This window comes from Pinus tabuliformis, chromosome 7, assembly GCF_031772625.1.
Source record: "Pinus tabuliformis cultivar Carrire ecotype Pingquan chromosome 7, CPIR1, whole genome shotgun sequence".
Lineage (NCBI taxonomy): Eukaryota > Viridiplantae > Streptophyta > Pinopsida > Pinales > Pinaceae > Pinus > Pinus tabuliformis.
The window spans coordinates 424225139-424244320 of record NC_142293.1 but is presented as its reverse complement, the minus strand read 5'-3'; the positions used below and the strand labels follow the sequence as shown (position 1 = coordinate 424244320).

Here is a 19182-nt window from a genome sequence, read left to right as displayed (position 1 = left end):
ATAGAAATGGTAAACGTAAAAACTCCAATGATAAAAGAGGACGATGAAGAATTTGTACATCTAACTGCATGGGCTGCAAAGAAGGCCAAGGAAGGGAGAATGGATGAAATAATTGATAATGATTTGAGAAGGAGCGGTGATTATAATAACAACATGAAGGATAAAATATTGAAGATAATTGATATTGCCGCATTTTGCACTCGATCGGCTCCCAATCTCAAGCTGTCCATGAATGTAGTTCTTGACATGTTTAATCACCTACAATCTGACTCCTAATTATTTCTCCCCTCAGAAAGCATGATGTTATATTTAAACTAGTCACATTCACGGTAATGACAGTGTGACATAACCTATTATACACCAAAGCTTTTGTTTCATCCGGTCTATCCCACCAAAATTGTATGAGCACGCACTGTTAGAAATAGTAATTACATGTTATGTATAAACATCCAAGGCTAGTGATGCATAATGATTTAATGTTCCAATCAAGTCAAGGGCTGTTGAGTTTGTATGAAATAGTTAGTCCTAGAAAAGTGAAAATTTAAGCCTTGTTTGCATAAATTTATATTTAGTAATTTTAGTATTTATATTGTAATGAAAAGTATGAAGAAATTTTATCTAGGTGGATCTCCAGACAGCAGTGGCATGGAAAGAGCTCAAAATTCAAAGTGGCAGAAAGGAAATTAACTTGACATTAGATCGAAGTGCTCGTCACCCTAATTCTAATGGTGTGAATGATACTCCAATCTGAGTCTGAATGAAGGAGATAGAGGCAGTCAAAGTTGGGTTGACTTTTTGATGACTGGGCAGGATTAATGAAGGCACAATTTGGAATTTTTCCAGTAGACAGAATCCGGCCAAATCTGGCCAGATTCCATGTGAAATTATTCCTTGGTTAAAATTCCCCTTCGGTCAAAATCCCAATTTTAAAAAATGTGCAATTTGTTTTATTTAAATAAAAAAATATAAAAAAATGTGGCGGGCCACAAACCTCGCCACCCTAATCCTATTCACACATATGTATTAGTGGATGTGTAGGCCACTACCCTCGCCCCCTCCCACGGAACCACCATTAACTAGCACAGAGTTGGGTGGGCTGGCCCTTGGGGCACAAACCCAACCCATTTAAACACAAACAACACTACATTAAACGTGGGTTAGCCCTTGGGGCGCAGACCCAACACCTAACCCCGACTACAATTCAAATAGCATTCATTAATGAGAATACGACCTGACAGTAAGTGGAGTGGGCGAGTCGCCCAAGGCGGGCGCAGCCTGATCCATTCTTTTAAAATAACATTATGTGTGTAAAAAAAAGGAGGCAGGGTTTGACCACCCGACTTCCTCCATAATAACCAGATATTTAAACCAACATAGCTCAACTGATTTCTTGAGAAATCTACCACCACATTTTTTATTTAAACGTAGTTCATCAGTGCGCTCAGGCAGAGGAGGGAGCGCACACAGTTTGAGGCAGATTTTTGCTGGAGGGCCGAATTTTCACTTTGTCAGATTTTGACAAATTTTATATGGTTTCAGCATTTCTTTATGCCACGAACGCAATGGAATTGTTTGTTTCTCCATCAGAGTTATGCATTTTTCAGCCATTTTTCGATATGGAGGTATAAAACTCCTTTTTTGTAACTGATGCTTGTAATCTTCTTTCTCATGCCACTTAATGAATGAAGACCTCCACATTGATTGAGTAGGGCCCAGAGACGTAGTCCAAGTCGAACAAACTTTGTTATCAATTCTTGTTGTCTTCTTTCATGCTTTATGTGTTTCTCCTCTTCTCTCATGTGCACATTAAATTTCTATGTTAAGCTACAATTTATGCATGTAATTCTTTAACACATCTATAAGAAAAAGATTTTGGAACAAGTGGTATCAAAGCAGATCTTTTTTTATGTGAATTGCATGTTTGTATTCTAACAAGAAACAGGCTCCAAAGAGGCGAAGGGAAACTAAAGTCTTTCGATCCTGAAGTGGGGTGTGCACAATGAAGGAGAAACATGGCAGATGAAGAGGCTCGTCATGAAGAGGAGCTCAATTTCTGAAAAACCTTCTATGCAATGGCAGAAAATGTAGGCCAGTTTCTTTCAAGATTGGAGAAAGCATAAGGGAAAAGGTAGAAGAACAAGGTTCAGTGCATGGAAATGGTGAAGAAGAACCCCATCCGTCTCCTTCCATGAGTGAAATTTCTTCTTCCTCTCATCACCATCATCATATAAATTCAAGGGATGCATCTAAGAAACCTTTCTTTAAATTAGAAGTCAAATTTGATCTTCCCATGTTTAACAGTGAAAGTAATGCATAAAATCTTAATAACTGGATTATGTAGATTGAAATCTAATGCAGGATTTAGTGGATTGAAGAGGACAAGGCAAAGATTCAGCTGGCCTCTCTTTGACTGAGTAGCACCACTCTCGTTTGGTGGGAGAGAAAATTGCAAAGCAGTAAGAGTGTGGGTAATCTTCTTTTCTCATGGCCTAGTTTCATTTCTGCATTAAAGGAACAATTTTATCCCTTGTTTTATAAAAAAAATCCTTGATGGATTGCGAATACTTAAGGCAAGGCAGAGGTCAAGATGTTCAAAGCTTTACAGAGGAATTTAGAAAACAAGCACAAAATTTGGGCATTGCACTTGAATCACCTAAAGTAGTAACTAAGTATATTGGATCATTACATAGTTACCTTAGACATTCATTATTATTGTTTGACCAACTACTATTGACTCGGCCACTGTAAAGGCCATTCATCTTTGGAACATGGTCAAAAATGAAAGAGACGATCATTTCAAGAAACCACCTTTCAAACCTCCAAATGGAAAACCCAAAGTGAAAGCAAAAGGAAACGAGAAGAGGACGACATGAACCAAGAAATATGAAGGATAAATACCTTATTGCACTCACTACAAAAAGGAAGCTCATGACAACGATCATTGTTGGAAATTGTACCAGGAAAAGAGACCAAAGAAGTATGGAGGAAAAGGCAAGCAGAAGACAGTGGCAACTGTGCAGTAAGACCTTGGATCTGATTCAGGAGATGAAACATTGATCACAATAGTAGGAACAAAAGGTACTCTTACACCTCATGTTAATTCTGAAGGTACTAGTTCAATACATGAGTCTATTCCTAATGAACGAAAGATAATTGAGCTATTTCATATTAGCGTTATCATAAATCATACAAAAGTGGAAACTCTATTTGATACCGGATCCCAAGCAAACTTAATTTCAGAGTCCTTGGTAAATAAGTTAGGCTTAGAAACCAAACCACATCCAAAACCTTACCCACTTGGATGGATACATGATAAAGCAAAACTGAATTTAACTAAGCAATGCCAGGTTAAATATGTGATCGCTTCTAAGTTAGTGGATGAGGTAAAACTTGATGTGATACCATTGGATATTTGTGGCATGGTGTTAAGGAGTCCATATCTATATGATAGAAAGGCAATCTTCTTCCTTCATGAAAACAAATACCAAATCACAAAATATGGGGTAGAATATATTGTAAAGGCTTATCAAACTAAAACCAATACGAAGCTTGTAAGTGTAGGACAAATGAAGAGGTTGGTGAATTCCAGTAAGGGTTGTGTTAGAGCCTAGATTTGCCTCAGGCTGAAAATGCAAGGTTCTAGGTCCAACACCAAACCACGCTCAGCCTCGTAGCTAGCCCTACGAGGACAGGAGAGGGCTCTCTCCAGGTCAATCTCAGCGAAAAGTGTTTCAATGGGGCTTGAGATGACTTAAAATGGGAACTGATTTTAGGCTAGTAAATAAATATGAAAGAGGTAATTTATTGAATGACTGAATTTTCTGGGCTGTATGGGACAAAGGACAGCATGAGCTGGGAAATTAAATCAAAGACACAGAGTATTTCATGAGGCAAGATAGGCAGGAGGTTTAGCAATCAAATTTAAATAATATGGAGTGGAAAGACTGTTGAGAGGTTGAAAAGGGCATAATAAATGAATCCTTTTCAAACAAAAGAAGGGACACAAAGCATGAATGCCTTCCCAAGGCAGAGCAGCAAACTGGATTCTACCTTTCTTACTTAAAAGCATTCAACTGGAAATGATTATGAATGAACTGTAAAACATAACAAGATACATATGAAATAGAAAGAAGAAACATGTGCTAAACTCATACCACATGAATCTCATGAATCAGAGCTGCATCATTTCATTAATTTCCTTGCCAAACTGTACAGTGAAGCGCTGAGCTTTTCTTCCACACCTTTCCCAGAACTTAGACCTTTTACAAATAATTTTCAATACAATAAATAAACTCAACTATGAGAAAACAGATCGACCAAAAATAGGGGATTGTTTAATCATTATTAACAAAAGATGAAAAGCCAACCATCTATAAAAGGAGCAGCGTTACATTTTCTACTCGAATTTGTTGATGACCAATGAAGAGGTGAAATCTATAGGTGTAAATCCCTTTGAATCACAACTGAAGACAAAAATAGGCCTCCAATCCTATTTCTCTACTATGGCTGATATCTTCATTTTAAATTTAGGCTTCGGTCTTTGATTTTACTTTCCATCATTAGAAGTTAATATTCTATCCCTGCCATTTTTAGCCCTTAATCGAATAATACGGGACAACAAAGATGAAGGAATGTTGTTGAAGGAATAAGAATTATATGAAGACTTTTCTTTTGGTCCCAACTCTTCGGCAGAGATTTCCACTCGTAACCGCATTGCCGAAGTCAAATTATTCAACTTATTGGGTGCCTTGAATACTAGATGGTGACTTCCATCATCCAAAAAAGCATGCTCAAAGGATGCTGCCATGTAATTCCACAGCAGAACGCATATCAGCTCTGTGACCCAGTTTCAAATGTAAAGATCTCTCCCAAGTACTACAAAGTGAACCCATATCTAATTTTCCCCACAGAACTTGCCCACTAGAGTTTACTAATGAGCATAATTGCAGATCCCTCTCATTGCAAACATTCCTAGGGTCCACACAACTAATGAATAAAATTGTAAGATTATCAGTAACTACATCCTCTGAAAGCTTCGAAATCTTAGGTAAAATAAAACTAACTGAAGATTGCCCATTAGACCCTGTTTGAGTTGGTGCTTTGAGTAAACCTGTGTGACTTGAGCAGAAGATAGCAGAATCCTCTAAAAAATCAGTTTGACTTGACACTGTTATGCTCTTAACCTGCAAAATGATACCCAAATACAGAATATACGAAGAAAAGATACCCAGAACACAGAATAGCAATGATTTTATTATTCAGAGAGAAATGTTCACTTGCCTCTTCGAGGGGGCAACCTCCAATAGAGCAGAGCTCGATTACAAAATAAGACACGATGCTCCTCGCAGGGAGTCTCTATCCTTTATATATGACTCATACATGCAATACCACGGGCCAATACCATGGGTTTTATTAATACCGTCTATCTAATACTACAGCCCATTTGCAACTAACTGTGGTTCCTTCATTAATTTCGGATTAACCACTTACAAATATTAATATGGGCTTTATTGACTCTTGACTATGATGTGATCCCATGACATAAATAAGGGGGTTAGGGTGGGACCCTAACATGCCCTCCCCCTTAAGACTAGCCTTGTCCTCAAGGCTGAAGCTGCGGAAACTGCTGAAGAATAGTGGCTGGTTCCCAAGTTGCATCTTCCGGAGAGGTGTCTTTCCATTTGATGAGGACTTCCTTAATCATTCGGCCACGCAGGTGCTTATCTCGTGTGTCTAGAACCTGTTCGGGTTGAAGCCAGATTGACCCTTCTTCATCCAATTCAGGTAGACTGGTTTGAACTCAGCAATTGTTCCCAATCACTTTCTTGAGGCATGATACATGGAAAACTGGATGGATTTTTGCAGTAGGTGGCAAAGCCAACTTGTAAGCCACTTCTCCAATGCGCTGAAGTACTTGGTATGGTCCGTAGAATTTTGGAGAGAGCTTCTGACAACCCTTGTCTTTGAGTGATGTTTGCTTATATGGTTGCAACCTCAAAAAGACCTGATCCCCTTCTTGAAATTGGCGCTCTGAGCGATGTTGGTCGACCTGTTGCTTCATGCGGTTCTGAGCTTGATGAAGATTCTCTCTAAGATGGGCGAGCATGGTTGTGTGGTGTTGTAGGAGTTGATCCACTGCTTGTACTTTGGAGCACCCCTTGAGATAAGAAGTAGGGGAAGGTGGAAGTTGACCATATACTGCTTCATAGGGAGTCATTTTGGTGGTGGCATGATAGTTGGTGTTATACCACCATTCAGCCAGAGGTAACCACTGTACCCAAAGGTGTTTCTTTTCTGAAGTGAAACACCTAAGGTAGGTTTCTAGACATTTGTTGACGGCTTCAGTTTGACCATCCATTTGCGGATGATAGGAAGTACTGAGTTTTAGTTGAGTGCCTTGTATCTTGAAGAGTTCCTGCCAAAAATTACTGGTGAAGATCGGGTCGCGATCGGACACAATAGAAGTGGGCATGCCATGCAATTTGAAAATCTGATCCATGAAAGATTGAGCGACCAAAGTTGGTGTAAATAGATGGGGTAGGGCACAGAAATAAGCATACTTCGACAGTCGGTCCACAACCACCATGATGACTGACTTGTTCCTGGACTTTGGAAGACCTGTAATGAAATCCATAGAAACCTCCGTCCAAATTGATGTCGGAATGGGCAATGGTTGTAATGTGCCTGGTGTGTTGACGGTTTCCCCTTTGTAGCGTTGACAGACATCGCATTCCGCTACGAAAGTAAGGATGTCCTTTTTCATTCCTGTCCAAAAGAATGATCTTCTGGTGCGAGCATACGTCTTCTAAAAGCCCGAATGTCCTGCAATGGGAGATGAGTGCAATTCTTCCAGAATGCGACTTTTGAGGGTGGATGTTGGTGCTATTACGACTCTGTCCTTGTAGTGAAGAATATCATCTTGCCACGAGTAGCCCTTGGTGGAATTTGGATCTACCTGCAATTGAGAAATGAGTTGGGATAGCCCGGGGTGTGAAAACCATTCCTTGCGAGCCTCTTCAATCCATTCTGGAATGGGGAGGGAAATTGCTAGCAGAGTACTTTCTTCCTCAAATTGGCGAGATAATGCATCTGCTACACTATTGTCTTTCCCTTTCTTGTAAATGATCTCATAATCATATCCCAGCATTTTGGCGAGCCATTTATTTTTTTGTGGGGAGGATAGGTGTTGCTCCAAAAAATATTTAAGACTGTGATGATCTGTGCGGATTTGGAAACGTCGCCCCAATAGGTAAGGTCGCCAGGTCTCGACTACATGTAAGATGGCCATCATTTCTTTTTCGTAGGTAGATTGGCCCAGATTCCTCCCACTTAGTTGTTGGCTTGTGAAGGCCAAAGGTCGCCCTTCCCGCATTAAGACCGCCCCAATACCTATCCCCGAAGCATCACATTCAATGACAAAGGATTTGGTGAAGTCAGGTAGTGCTAAGACTGGAGTGGAACACATGGCGTTTTTGAGAGCGGTAAATGCCTGTTGTGCTTCCTCATTCCAGAAGAAGGAATTTTTCTTTAAGAGTTGAGTGAGGGGCTTCGCTATGCGGCCATAGTTGCGGAAAAATTTACGATAATAGCCTGTGAGACCCAAAAATCCTCTCAAGCTCTTCAAGGTCTTAGGTTGAGGCCATTCTTGCATTGCCTGGATCTTTTTGGGGTCCACCTTGACACCTTCACGCCCCACAATGTGGCCCAAATACTCAACTTCTTCCATGCCAAACGAACACTTGGACATCTTGACAAATAATTTATGCTTGCGGAGCAGTTGCAAGAGTAGATCTACATGCTGAAGATGTGCAGCCCAAGTGCCACTATAGATGAGGATGTCATCGAAGAAGACAAGGACAAATTTCCTGAGATATGGTTTGAGAATGTGATTCATAAGGCTCTGAAAAGTAGAGGGGGCATTACAAAGACCAAATGGCATGACCAAGAACTCATAATGGCCTTCATGAGTTCTGAAAGCAGTCTTGGGAATGTCGACTTCCTTCATGCGAATTTGGTGGTAGCCTGAGCGAAGATCCAACTTAGTGAAGAATTGAGCCCCATTGAGTTCGTCCAGAAAATCGTCAACCACCGGGATGGGAAATTTATCTTTGACTATCAACTTATTGAGGGCCCTGAAGTCGGGACACATCCGCCACTCCCCATCTTTCTTAAGCACCATGACCACTGGGGATGAATAAGGACTAATGCTGGGACGAATGACACCTGCTTCCAAAAGTTCCTTGATTATTTTTTCTATTTCATTCTTTTGGGTGAACGGATATCTGTATGGCTGCACATTTGGGGGTTGGGCCCCTGGAACCAAGGTGATGCTATGATCATGTTCCCCTCGCGAGGGTGGAAGCTCATGAGGCTTGTCAAAGACCGGCAGATGGTTATTTAAAATCTGTTGCATCTCAGGATGAATTGGCAGAGACTTGGTTTCGACTATCTGGATGGCATTAAATTGAGCTACCACTCCATGATGGCCCTTTTTTAACAATTTTTCCATCCTATGCGAGCTGATGATAGAGGGGGCTCCCGCCTGGAGTCCACAGAGGGTATGTGTGTAGTTGTTTTGCTTAAAACTCATATATAATTCCTGGAAATCCATTGTGATTGGCCCAAGAGTGCGGAGCCATTCACCGCCTAGGACAATGTCACAACCCCCCATGTGTATGGCAAACATGTGGGTTTTCAAATGATAATCCCCCATTTGAAGTTTGACATTTTCACAGCGGCCTTCACATTTCATTGTGCCCCCATCCGCAATTTGGACTTGGAAGTTAGAGACTGCTCGTACAAAACAATGCGCTGCTTCTGCGATTTTTTGATGGATGAAATTATGGGTACTTCCACTATCAATCAAGACTACTACTTGGCGATGTTTAAGAAAACCTCTGATTTTGAGAGTTTGAGGGGAAGAAATTCCTGCCAACGCATGCAGCGAAATAACTGGTTCGTCAGAGAAATTCTCCTTTTGGTTGTCTTCTTCTAGCGCCTCATGTTCCTCAAGTGGTGGATCTTCCTCTGTTGAGCTGTAGTCAGTGGCATCTATTTGAAAAAATTTGGGCTCCTTGCATTTATGACCCGGGGAGTATTTTTCATCACAGTAGTAACATAGTTCTTGCTTTCTTTGTTCGGCCATTTCCGCAGGTGACACCTTTTGGACCTTAAGTGTTTGAGTCGTGTTGTGAGCCTGTGGGGGGCGACCTTTAGCGGAGAAATTTGGGCGACTGTATTGGGCTGCTAATGCACGCTCCATGTTACAAGCTACCTTGCATGCCTCTGTCCATGTGGGAGGGTGGTGCAGTAGGACTTGAGCTTTGATGGCTTCTTTAAGACCGCTGATAAAACATTCCATGTAGAACGCATCTGAGAGACCCCAAGTGCGGAAGGCTAAGGCTTCAAAAGCTGTAATATATTCATCCACTGTACCAGTCTGTCGGAGCTTAGTAAGACGACCCAAAAAAGATTCCTCCTGTTCAAAGCGGTCTCGAAGAGCTTTGGTAAATTGGGTCCAGGTCCTAAAAGGTCCATTGCAACGTTGATGCCATTCCCACCATTGCCACCATTCACTGTCCAAGTACATGCTCCCCAACATAAGCTGAGTCGCATCATCTGAGATACGATTCAGTTTGAAATACTGCTCCATTTGTGCTATCCATGCGGACGGGTGAGAACCGTCAAATTTATGCATATCCAACTTGGGAGGTCGCTGACTGGGTGGTTGGTGGGTGTGCCAGACGTGAGGAGAGTGGCTAGACTCACCCTCATGGTATCCATTGCCATTATACGCCTCCTCGTGGGCTGGCTCCTTGTCCTTCGGGGTGAGTTGCGCGACCTGGATACATAGTCCTTCAAGCTGACGGCTGAGGTTTTGCAGGGAGTCTTCAAGTTTGTCCATCCTTTCATTGGCCATCGCTTGAGCTCTAGTTTCAACCATACACCAACCTGATGAAAATTTGGGACTGCCTAAAAATTTTCACTAATAATTGAATGGTACCACTGTGCTCAGCTTTTCGTCCTGATTCTGATGGATTAGATCACCAATAAGCGCCCCGGAAGATCTCAGACCATTTTTATTTTTATTTTTTATTTTTATTTTTTCTGAAAACTCCTAACGGAGTTTTACTCCTTCCTGATCAATACTGCAGTCACCAATTCTTCAAAAGGTCAATGCTGCCAAAAGACCTGCGAAAATTATACCCCGGTATAGGAACCCTTCACAACAACTCCGATCTAGTGGATCTGAGAGATCTGAATGGCGGAACAAACTGCTGCTGCGGATCTGATGGATCTGCGGGACTGATGTCTGCTGCTGCTGCACCTCTTTGCACAAGCGGATCGGGAATAGATGATGTGTGATCCCCCGATAGAAAAGGGAACTATGGACTTGAGGAGTGTCAGGTGCTACAGATCGCAATATACATAAGGGTCTGGCAGTAGTACTCAGCCCAATGTTTTAGGGCTCTAACTAAGGAGGATCGACCGTACCCTTAGCCGTACAACCCGACTACCCTATCGTACGGGCGAGTAATCTCTCCAAGTGCTGTTCTCGGTGTACTATAGCCACAAGACGGCCGATGGTTTATCTATGGCGAGGTTTCAAGGGAGCCTAGGGGGCTTCCGATATACCCAGAAGGTACGTGGAAGACAGTTCGTGCGCGGTTCTGTCTAATGTGCTACTACTCGAAGGGGTACCCACAGGGGTTACAAGGGAGTCCAACAGACGTGACCACCTCTTGTATTTCCTGCGTGCATGCCTCCCCAAATCCGCAGGTTTATGCGCTCAACGACAGATCCCATGGTTTAAAGACGCCGAAACACGTCTCTAGCCAAAAAAAAAAATTGCTAAGAATTGGAGATCCCACCGTCCCTGGAAAGTGCTCTGATACCACTTGTTATGCTCTTAACCTGCAAAATGATACTCAAATACAGAATATGCGAAGAAAAGATACCCAAAACACAGAATAGCAATGATTTTATTATTCAGAGAGAAATGTTCACTTGCCTCTTCGAGGGGGCAACCTCCAATAGAGCAGAGCTCGATTACAAAATAAGACACAATGCTCCTCGCAGGGAGTCTCTATCCTTTATATATGACTCATACATGCAATACCACGGGCTAATACCGCGGGTTTTATTAATACCATCTATCTAATACTACAGCCCATTTGCAACTAACGGTGGTTCCGTCATTAATTGCGGATTAACCACTTACAAATATTAATATGGGCTTTATTGACTCTTGACTATGACGTGATCCCATGACATAAATAAGGGGGTTAGGGTGGGACCCTAATAGACACCAATACATACAATGGCCTGATGTTTTGCCTCTACCCATTTCTACACATTAGAAGAGAAAACAAAGTCCAACGAAGCTAGTGTCTGACATCACTTGGCATATCCTAGGGAAAAAATCGTTCAGCCTAGCCATATTTCTTGGAACGAGGCAAAACCGTGTGTTTGTTGAGTGATTTAAACGAGTTTTGACCATTTTTTAGGCCTCCGGCTGTATACACCGCGCCTCCTGGATGCGCCACGCCAGAGGAAAAATGCACTGTATGTTGAGGCCCAGTGCGCCACGCCTCACCAGTGCACTGCGCCTCCTGCTCAATGCGCTGCGCCTAGTGCTTGCAGCAAATTTTTGCCCAAATTTTCCTCTGACTTACCAAAATCACTTGGCTCTGCTTATATTTTTCAAATGAGCTTATCCAATGAAGGAATAGCTCATAAACCAAGAAGTTTTGAAATTTTGGCCCATGAAACCCGCTATCATAATATTTGCAGAACGTTGGTGCCTTCACCTTTTAATACAAACTCTGATTTTGTTTCAATTTGCTTTGTTAAACTAATGATGAAACTTTGGTCTTTTTGTGCAGGGATGAATGGCCTGGAACTTTGCAAATGATGACCAGGGCTGCTCCTGAAGACTTTCACAACTGAAAAGCTTTGACAATTACACGAAAATTTTCTTCAAAACAGAGTTTTGAAGAAAAGTCATGATCAAGCGATATAACGATGAAATTTTGCGATGAAAACTTATTTGGAAACCTCCCTCATATGCTTGCTAATGTTATTAGTCATTCTGAAGACTAAACCGTAGACCTAGTGACTGAAATGACTCTTGCTGATCAAGAGACTAAAACAGGACTGTAAGTGACTTTAAAACTTGATTTTGATGAATAGACCTGAGCCAGCATGGCAAGGCATGAGGGGTAATGAATGACAAGACCCTTCCGTCAGATTATGGCATGCCCCTAGCGGAATGCAACTGAGTGAATCGAGCGAGACACCTAAAAATGAAATGCAATAAGAGAAATGATCTTTGATGGAGGGATGTAAAGACTGGCTCTAACATTGGCTCCAATGGGGATGGTAGCTCCTAGGAGGTGCCAAGAACAGCAGATCTTTGGAAGAGCTAGACAGTGCCTTCGTCCATTGGGCTATGGAGTCATTATTTTGACAAACAACACAAGACTTTGACTCATTTATTGACTGAAACTTGATTTAAACCGACTCAATTATGAAACTGAAATGACTGAAACACTGACTCGACAAACTGAAACCAAAACTGCAATGAAACTGGAACGAAGTGCTGCCTTTGGCTACTTATTTATTTACAAAATCTACCCTACTTTGCTGCAGAGCCAATAGATCAAGTAATGTTGTAATGCCAGATCAACCATTCAAGTAACTGTGACAAGGATGCTGCTTGAGAGTGTTTCCACCAGGACACAGATGTAATTGCTGGCAGCCATACATGCACGTAATGAGTCTGGTTATGTAAAAAATAATTTGATCTATCATTTAAACTGAAAAACATTTCCATGTATGTTGCAATAGGATCGCAAAAGCCAGACTCTGTTTGCTGCCCCAACTCTGCAATACATACTTCCAGCTGCACACTATCAATGCAAATATCCACGGGCAGCTCTATTGTTTCTTGTCTTGAAGGAGGGAGAGTTTCCAAGAACTTTTTGGGATCTCGGAATTCATATGATTGGATCTGATCATTTAAATACTGAATATCCTTCTCAAATTGTTCAACAACTAACTCATGGAAACTAGTTTTAGCTTTAGGAGGAAACTTCAGAGATTTCAAACATTGAAACACGTCAATGGAAAATGGTTCATCAATTTCAAAATCCACTAACTGTTCTTTAACTTCTTTTACAACTTCATAAAGTGCAGGGTCTGCCACATACCCTACCATTGCATGAATGGATCAGTGAGCACTGGAATCTCTGGGTTGAGTTGGAGTCGCCAGGTGAATGTTTCAGCCTTCATATGTCTGATCGTTGTCCACCATCAACGATCAGATCTGAACTTGATACATGTACTGGGGCGATTTATAAGTTAAATGTTATGATTACAACCTAACTGGAGATTGACTGAAGCAGCGTTTATCTACTTCGCTGATGCATAGCAAAAGCATTTCGAAGGCTACCTGGCATGACTTCAGGCTTCGTCTGTAGCTATAAATCAAATAACACTAACAAGCAAACCATTTCTTCCCCAGTATGGTCACCACTATGTTAGAGCCTAGATTTGCCTCAGGCTGAAAAGGCAAGGTTCTAGGTCCAACACCAAACCATGCTCAGCCTCGTAGCTAGCCCTACGAGGACAGGAGAGGGCTCTCTCTGGGTCAATCTCAGCAAAAAGTGTTTCAATGGGGCTTGAGATGACTTAAAATTGGAACTGATTTTAGGCTAGTAAATAAATATGAAAGAGGTAATTTATTGGATGACTGAATTTTCTGGGCTATATGGGACAAAGGACAGCACGAGCTGGGAAATTAAATCAAAGACACAAAGTATTTCTTGAGGCAAGATAGGCAGGAGGTTTAGCAATCAAATTTAAATAATATGGAGTGGAAAGACTGTTGAGAGGTTGAAAAGCGCATAATAAATGAATCCTTTTCAAATAGAAGAAGGGACACAAAGCATGAATGCCTTCCCAAGGTAGAGCAGCAAACTGGATTCTACCTTTCTTACTTAAAAGCATTCAACTGGAAATGATTATGAATGAACTGTAAAACATAACAAGATACATATGAAACAGAAAGAAGAAACATGTGCTAAACTCATACCACATGAATCTCATGAATCAGAGCTGCATCATTTCATTAATTTCCTTGCCAAACTGTACAGTGAAGCGCTGAGTTTTTCTTCCACACCTTTTCCCAGAACTCAGACCTTTTACAAATGATTTTCAATACAATAAATAAACTCAACTATGAGAAAACAGATCGACCAAAAATAGGGGATTGTTTAATCATTATTAACAAAAGATGAAAAGCCAACCATCTGTAAAAGGAGCAGCGTTACATTTTCTACTCGAATCTGTTGATGACCAATGAAGAGGTGAAATCTGTAGGTGTAAATCCCTTTGAATCGCAACTGAAGACAAAAATAGGCCTCCAATCCTATTTCTCTGCTATGGTTGATATCTTCATTTTAAATTTAGGCTTCGGTCTTTGATTTTACTTTCCATCATTAGAAGTTAATATTCTATCCCTGCCATTTTTAGCCCTTAATCGAATAATACGGGACAACAAAGATGAAGGAATGTCATTGAAGGAATAAGAATTATATGAAGACTTTTCTTTTGGTCCCAACTCTTTGGCTGAGATTTCCACTCGTAACCGCACTACCGAGTTCAAATTATTCAACTTATTGGGTCCCTTGAATACCAGATGGTGACTTCCATCATCCGAAAAAGCATGCTCAAGGATGCTGTCATGTAATTCCATAGCAGAACGCATATCAACTCTGTGACCCGATTTCAAATGTAAAGATCTCTCCCAAGTACTACAAAGTGAACCCATATCTAATTTTGCCCACAGAACTTGCCCACTGGAGTTTACTAATGAGCATAATTGCAGATCCCTCTCATTGCAAACATTCCTAGGGTCCACACAACTAACGAATAAAATTGTAAGATTATCAGTAACTACATCCTCTAAAAGCTTCGCAATCTCATGTAAAATAAAACTAACTGAAGATTGCCCATTAGACCTTGTTTGAGTTGGTGCTTTGAGTAAGCCTGTGCGACTTGAGCGGAAGATAGCAGAATCCTCTAAAAAATCCATTTGACTTGACACCAATACATACAACGGCCTGATGTTTTGCCTCTGCCCATTTCTACACATTAGAAGAGAAAACAAAGTCCAACGAAGCTGGTGTCTGACATCACTTGGCATATCCTGGGGAAAAAATCGTTCAGCCTAGCCATATTTCTTGGAACGAGGCAAAACCGTGTGTTTGTTGAGCGATTTAAACGAGTTTTGATCGCTTTTTAGGCCTCTGGCTGTATGCGCCGCGTGGTAGGTCCAATGTGTCGCGCCTCCTAGATGCGCTGCGCTAGAGGAAAAATACACTGTATGTTGAGGCCCAGTGCGCCGCGCCTCACCAGTGCGCCGTGCCTCTTGCTCAGTGTGCCGCGCCTAGTGCTTGCAGCAAATTTTCGCCCAAATTTTCCTCTGACTCACCAAAATCGCTTGGCTCTGCTTGTCTTTTGCAAATGAGCTTATCCAATGAAGGAATAGCTCATAAACCAAGAGCTTTTGAAATTTTGGCCCATGAAACCCGCTTTCATAATATTTGCAGAACTTTGGCACCTTCACCTTTTAATACAAACTCTGATTTTGTTTCCATTTGCTTTGTTAAACTGATGATGAAACTCTGGTATTTTTGTGCAGGGATGAATGGCCTAGAACTTTGTAAATGATGACTAGGGCTGCTCCTGAAGGCTTTGACAACTGAAAAACTTTGACAATTACATGACAATTTTCTTCAAAACAGAGTTTTGAAGAAAAGTCATGATCAAGCAATATAACGATGAAATTTTGCGATGAAAACTTATTTGGAAACCTCCCTCATATGCCTGCTGATGTTATTAGTCATTCTAAAGACTAAACCCTAGACCTAGTGACTGAATTGACTCTTGCTGGTCAAGAGACTAAAACAGGACTGTAAGTGACTTTAAAACTTGATTTTAATGAACAGACCTGAACCAGCAGGGCAAGGCATGAGGGGTGATGAATGACAAGACCCTTCCGTCAGATTATGGCATGCCCCTAGCGGAATGCAACTGAGTGAATCGAACGAGACACCTAAAAATGAAATCCAATAAGAGAAATGATCTCTGACGAAGGGATGTAAAGACCGACTCTAACAGGTTGCATGCTTATGGTTGTAAGGGGGAAAGATGCAAAATTATCCGATGCTTTCCAGGGTTGTGATCATGTGCATGAAAAGGGATTATGTGAATTAATTTCTAACTATGATGAGATGTTTTAAGAACCAAGGGGATTACCTCCGAAGAGGGAAATCCAATGTGAGATCCATTTGCAGCATGATGCTCCTTTACCGAATATTGGCATGTATAGGATGTCGACCATTGAGATGGAGGCGATCAAAAAGCAAGTGCAGGAACTATTGAACCAAGGGGTCATCAAACCGAGCACTTCTCCATGCATCTCACTGATTGTCTTAGTGCCGAAGAAAGATGGCACATGGAGGATGTGCATGGATTATCGAGCACTAAACAAAATCATGGTGAAAAATCATTACCCTCTTCCCCGCATTGATGGCTTATTAGATCAATTAAAGAACGCTATCTATTTCACCAAATTGGATTTGCATAGTGGTTATCACCAAGTCTGAATTGCATAGCAGGATGTGTGGAAAACCACCTTCAAGACCAAACAAGGGTTGTTTGAATGGATGGTGATGCCATTCAAACTTTGCAATGCTCTAGTCACTTTCATGAGGGTCATGAATGATCTCTTTAGGCCTTTCATTGATGAATTTTTTCTTATATATCTAGATGATATTCTTATCTTTAGTAAAAGTTGGAATGAACATGTATGCCATGTGAAGAAAGTGCTTGAAGTATTGAAAAAAGAAAAGCTCTATGTAAAATTGTCAAAGTGTGAGTTTGGGAAAACCTTTTTGGTTTACCTAGGTCATATTGTTGGTCATGGTTGACTAAAAATTAATCCTTCTAAAGTTGAAGCAATTGTAAATTGGCCTAAGCCTGCTAGTGTAACCGAGGTTCGCAGCTTTCTGGGTGCAGTACAATATTGGAGGAGATTTATTGCCAATTTCTCTATTATTGCAACACCTTTACATGCATTGACAAGTGTAAAGCAAGTCTTTCAATGGGGAGGAAAGCAGAAGAAGTCCTTTGTAGAAAATCTGTGATAGGTTAACCTGATAATGCAATATAAATCAAAGCATAATACTATAACCTAGTTCTAATATCAATTTGCAGAAGCTTAAAGATTGAGTTGAACAATATAACCAGAAGAAGAAGAATCAATGGCACAATACACATGAAAATACTTTGGCGAAATTCTCAGATAAAACCCCATAGTATTGTACTATAATACATGGTGGAAATACATAAGAATTATACAAAGCCTTAGCTCTCACAACTAGCCAGCTATCAGTAAAATCCTCACATATTCTCACGGGCAATCTTAGCTTCTCGTTAGCCTTCCTCTCTACCCTCCGAGCTCCTATTTCCTTGTGCTGTTCCTTGTGTATGAATAGCCTATTACCAAGTGGAAAAACTAGCCTACAAAACTGCGCAATCCTCAAGGATGAATCCTTGACTACATGCATGAGTTTTCTCCATGAGAAAACACATGCAACTGATAGTACACTGTCCTTGAACATTAATCTCAACTAGGTCTTTCTCAGAATAGACATGCATGAGTTTCTAATGAGGGAATCTTCAGTTAACTGGAGTAGCAATAGTTGAGCACATTTATGCATCAATTGACTATTAAATCACTATTAGTTCCTAAAATAGTTTGGAACTAATTTAACTGGACTTAACTCAATAAACTGAGTTAACTAATTACAACTCAAATATAACTCAATCCTATCTCTTTAATTTAAGGGATAACTCTTGCATGACTTCATAAAGACTTCTAACTTGAGTTTCTCCAAGTAATTAATTCAAAATAAATTAATTAATTATTTCGAGGTAGTTGTTAAGACTAAATTCAATTTTAATTCACAATTTAATTCAAGTACAAATTAAATTGGAATATTCTTGTTGCCATATCTCAATACTCCCTCTCAACAAGAAAGGGATTATCTGCCACCCCGATCTTGTCTCTATGGAACTCGAATTTACACTTTGATAATGCCTTTGTCAAAATGTTGGCATCTTGCTCCTTTGTCGAAATATACTGCAGCAACATGATACTCTTGACCTATGAAAAGCAAATGACAACAAATCTTGGCTTATGCTTCTCCACACTACCATCAACAGCTTGCTTTACCTTGTAAAGCCAACGGGAACTCACAACTAAATTATTCTCCGGTCTTGGAACCACGTCCCAAACACTGTTACGAACTATGGAGTCAAACTCCTCCACCATAGCATCAACCCAAATCGCCTGCTGCACTACTTCCTTAAAGGAATATGGCTCGGTCTCAACACATTACCCAGCAAGGGCGATGTGTCCAGTGTACCTCTCAGGTGACCTCCTCTTTCTTCTCTTAGAAGATGGTGCTCCCACATTCTCTCTCGCATCCTCCAACAATCTATCATCTTCTCTTGTGCGCTTCCATCCATCTCTAGAAAACTCTTCTTGAGTGGATGTCTCCACTCCTGGAACCTTTGCATGTGGCTACTCCACATCAGTCCGAGGCTCCTCCTCCTTAGGAACCAACAGTTCCTCTATAGCCTATAGTTGGAGCTCCCTCTCAAGGGAAACTCGCATCGCCTTCTGCTCATCAAACTTGAGATCTATGTGAACCACTGTCCTCCGACTGGTAGGCAAGTACACCCAATAGTTGTTAGCTGTATCATTGTATCCCACAAATATCCCCAACTCTGTTGACAGCTCAAGCTTCTTCCGTGTATCCTTTGTCACACGGCAATATACCGATGAGACAAAGATCCTAAAGTGACCCACATCTGGTCTCTTACCGCAGAAATCTTCCTCTAGTGTCTTCATCCCAAGTATGTGATGCGGGCTTCTATTCTGCAAATAGACCACTATGTTGCATGCCTCAGCCCACAAGTGAAGTGGTAGGCCTTGGTCATGCAACATTTCCTGTGCTGCCCCTACAATAGTTCTGTTCTTCATCTCGGCCACCTTATTCTGTTGTGGGTTATTAGGTGCCATCAACTCTTGTTTAATTCCTTCCACTG

General features: G+C 41.1%; 1 protein-coding gene across 1 annotated transcript; it reads right to left on the bottom strand.

Moving 5' to 3' along the window:
- Positions 1-14488: 14488 nt before the first annotated feature.
- LOC149247765 (polycomb group protein EMBRYONIC FLOWER 2-like) lies at positions 14489-15097 on the bottom strand. The gene has a single exon (XM_089445471.1). It carries the CDS (start codon positions 15095-15097, stop codon positions 14489-14491), a length of 609 nt encoding a protein of 202 aa, XP_089301597.1.
- Positions 15098-19182: the final 4085 nt, after the last annotated feature.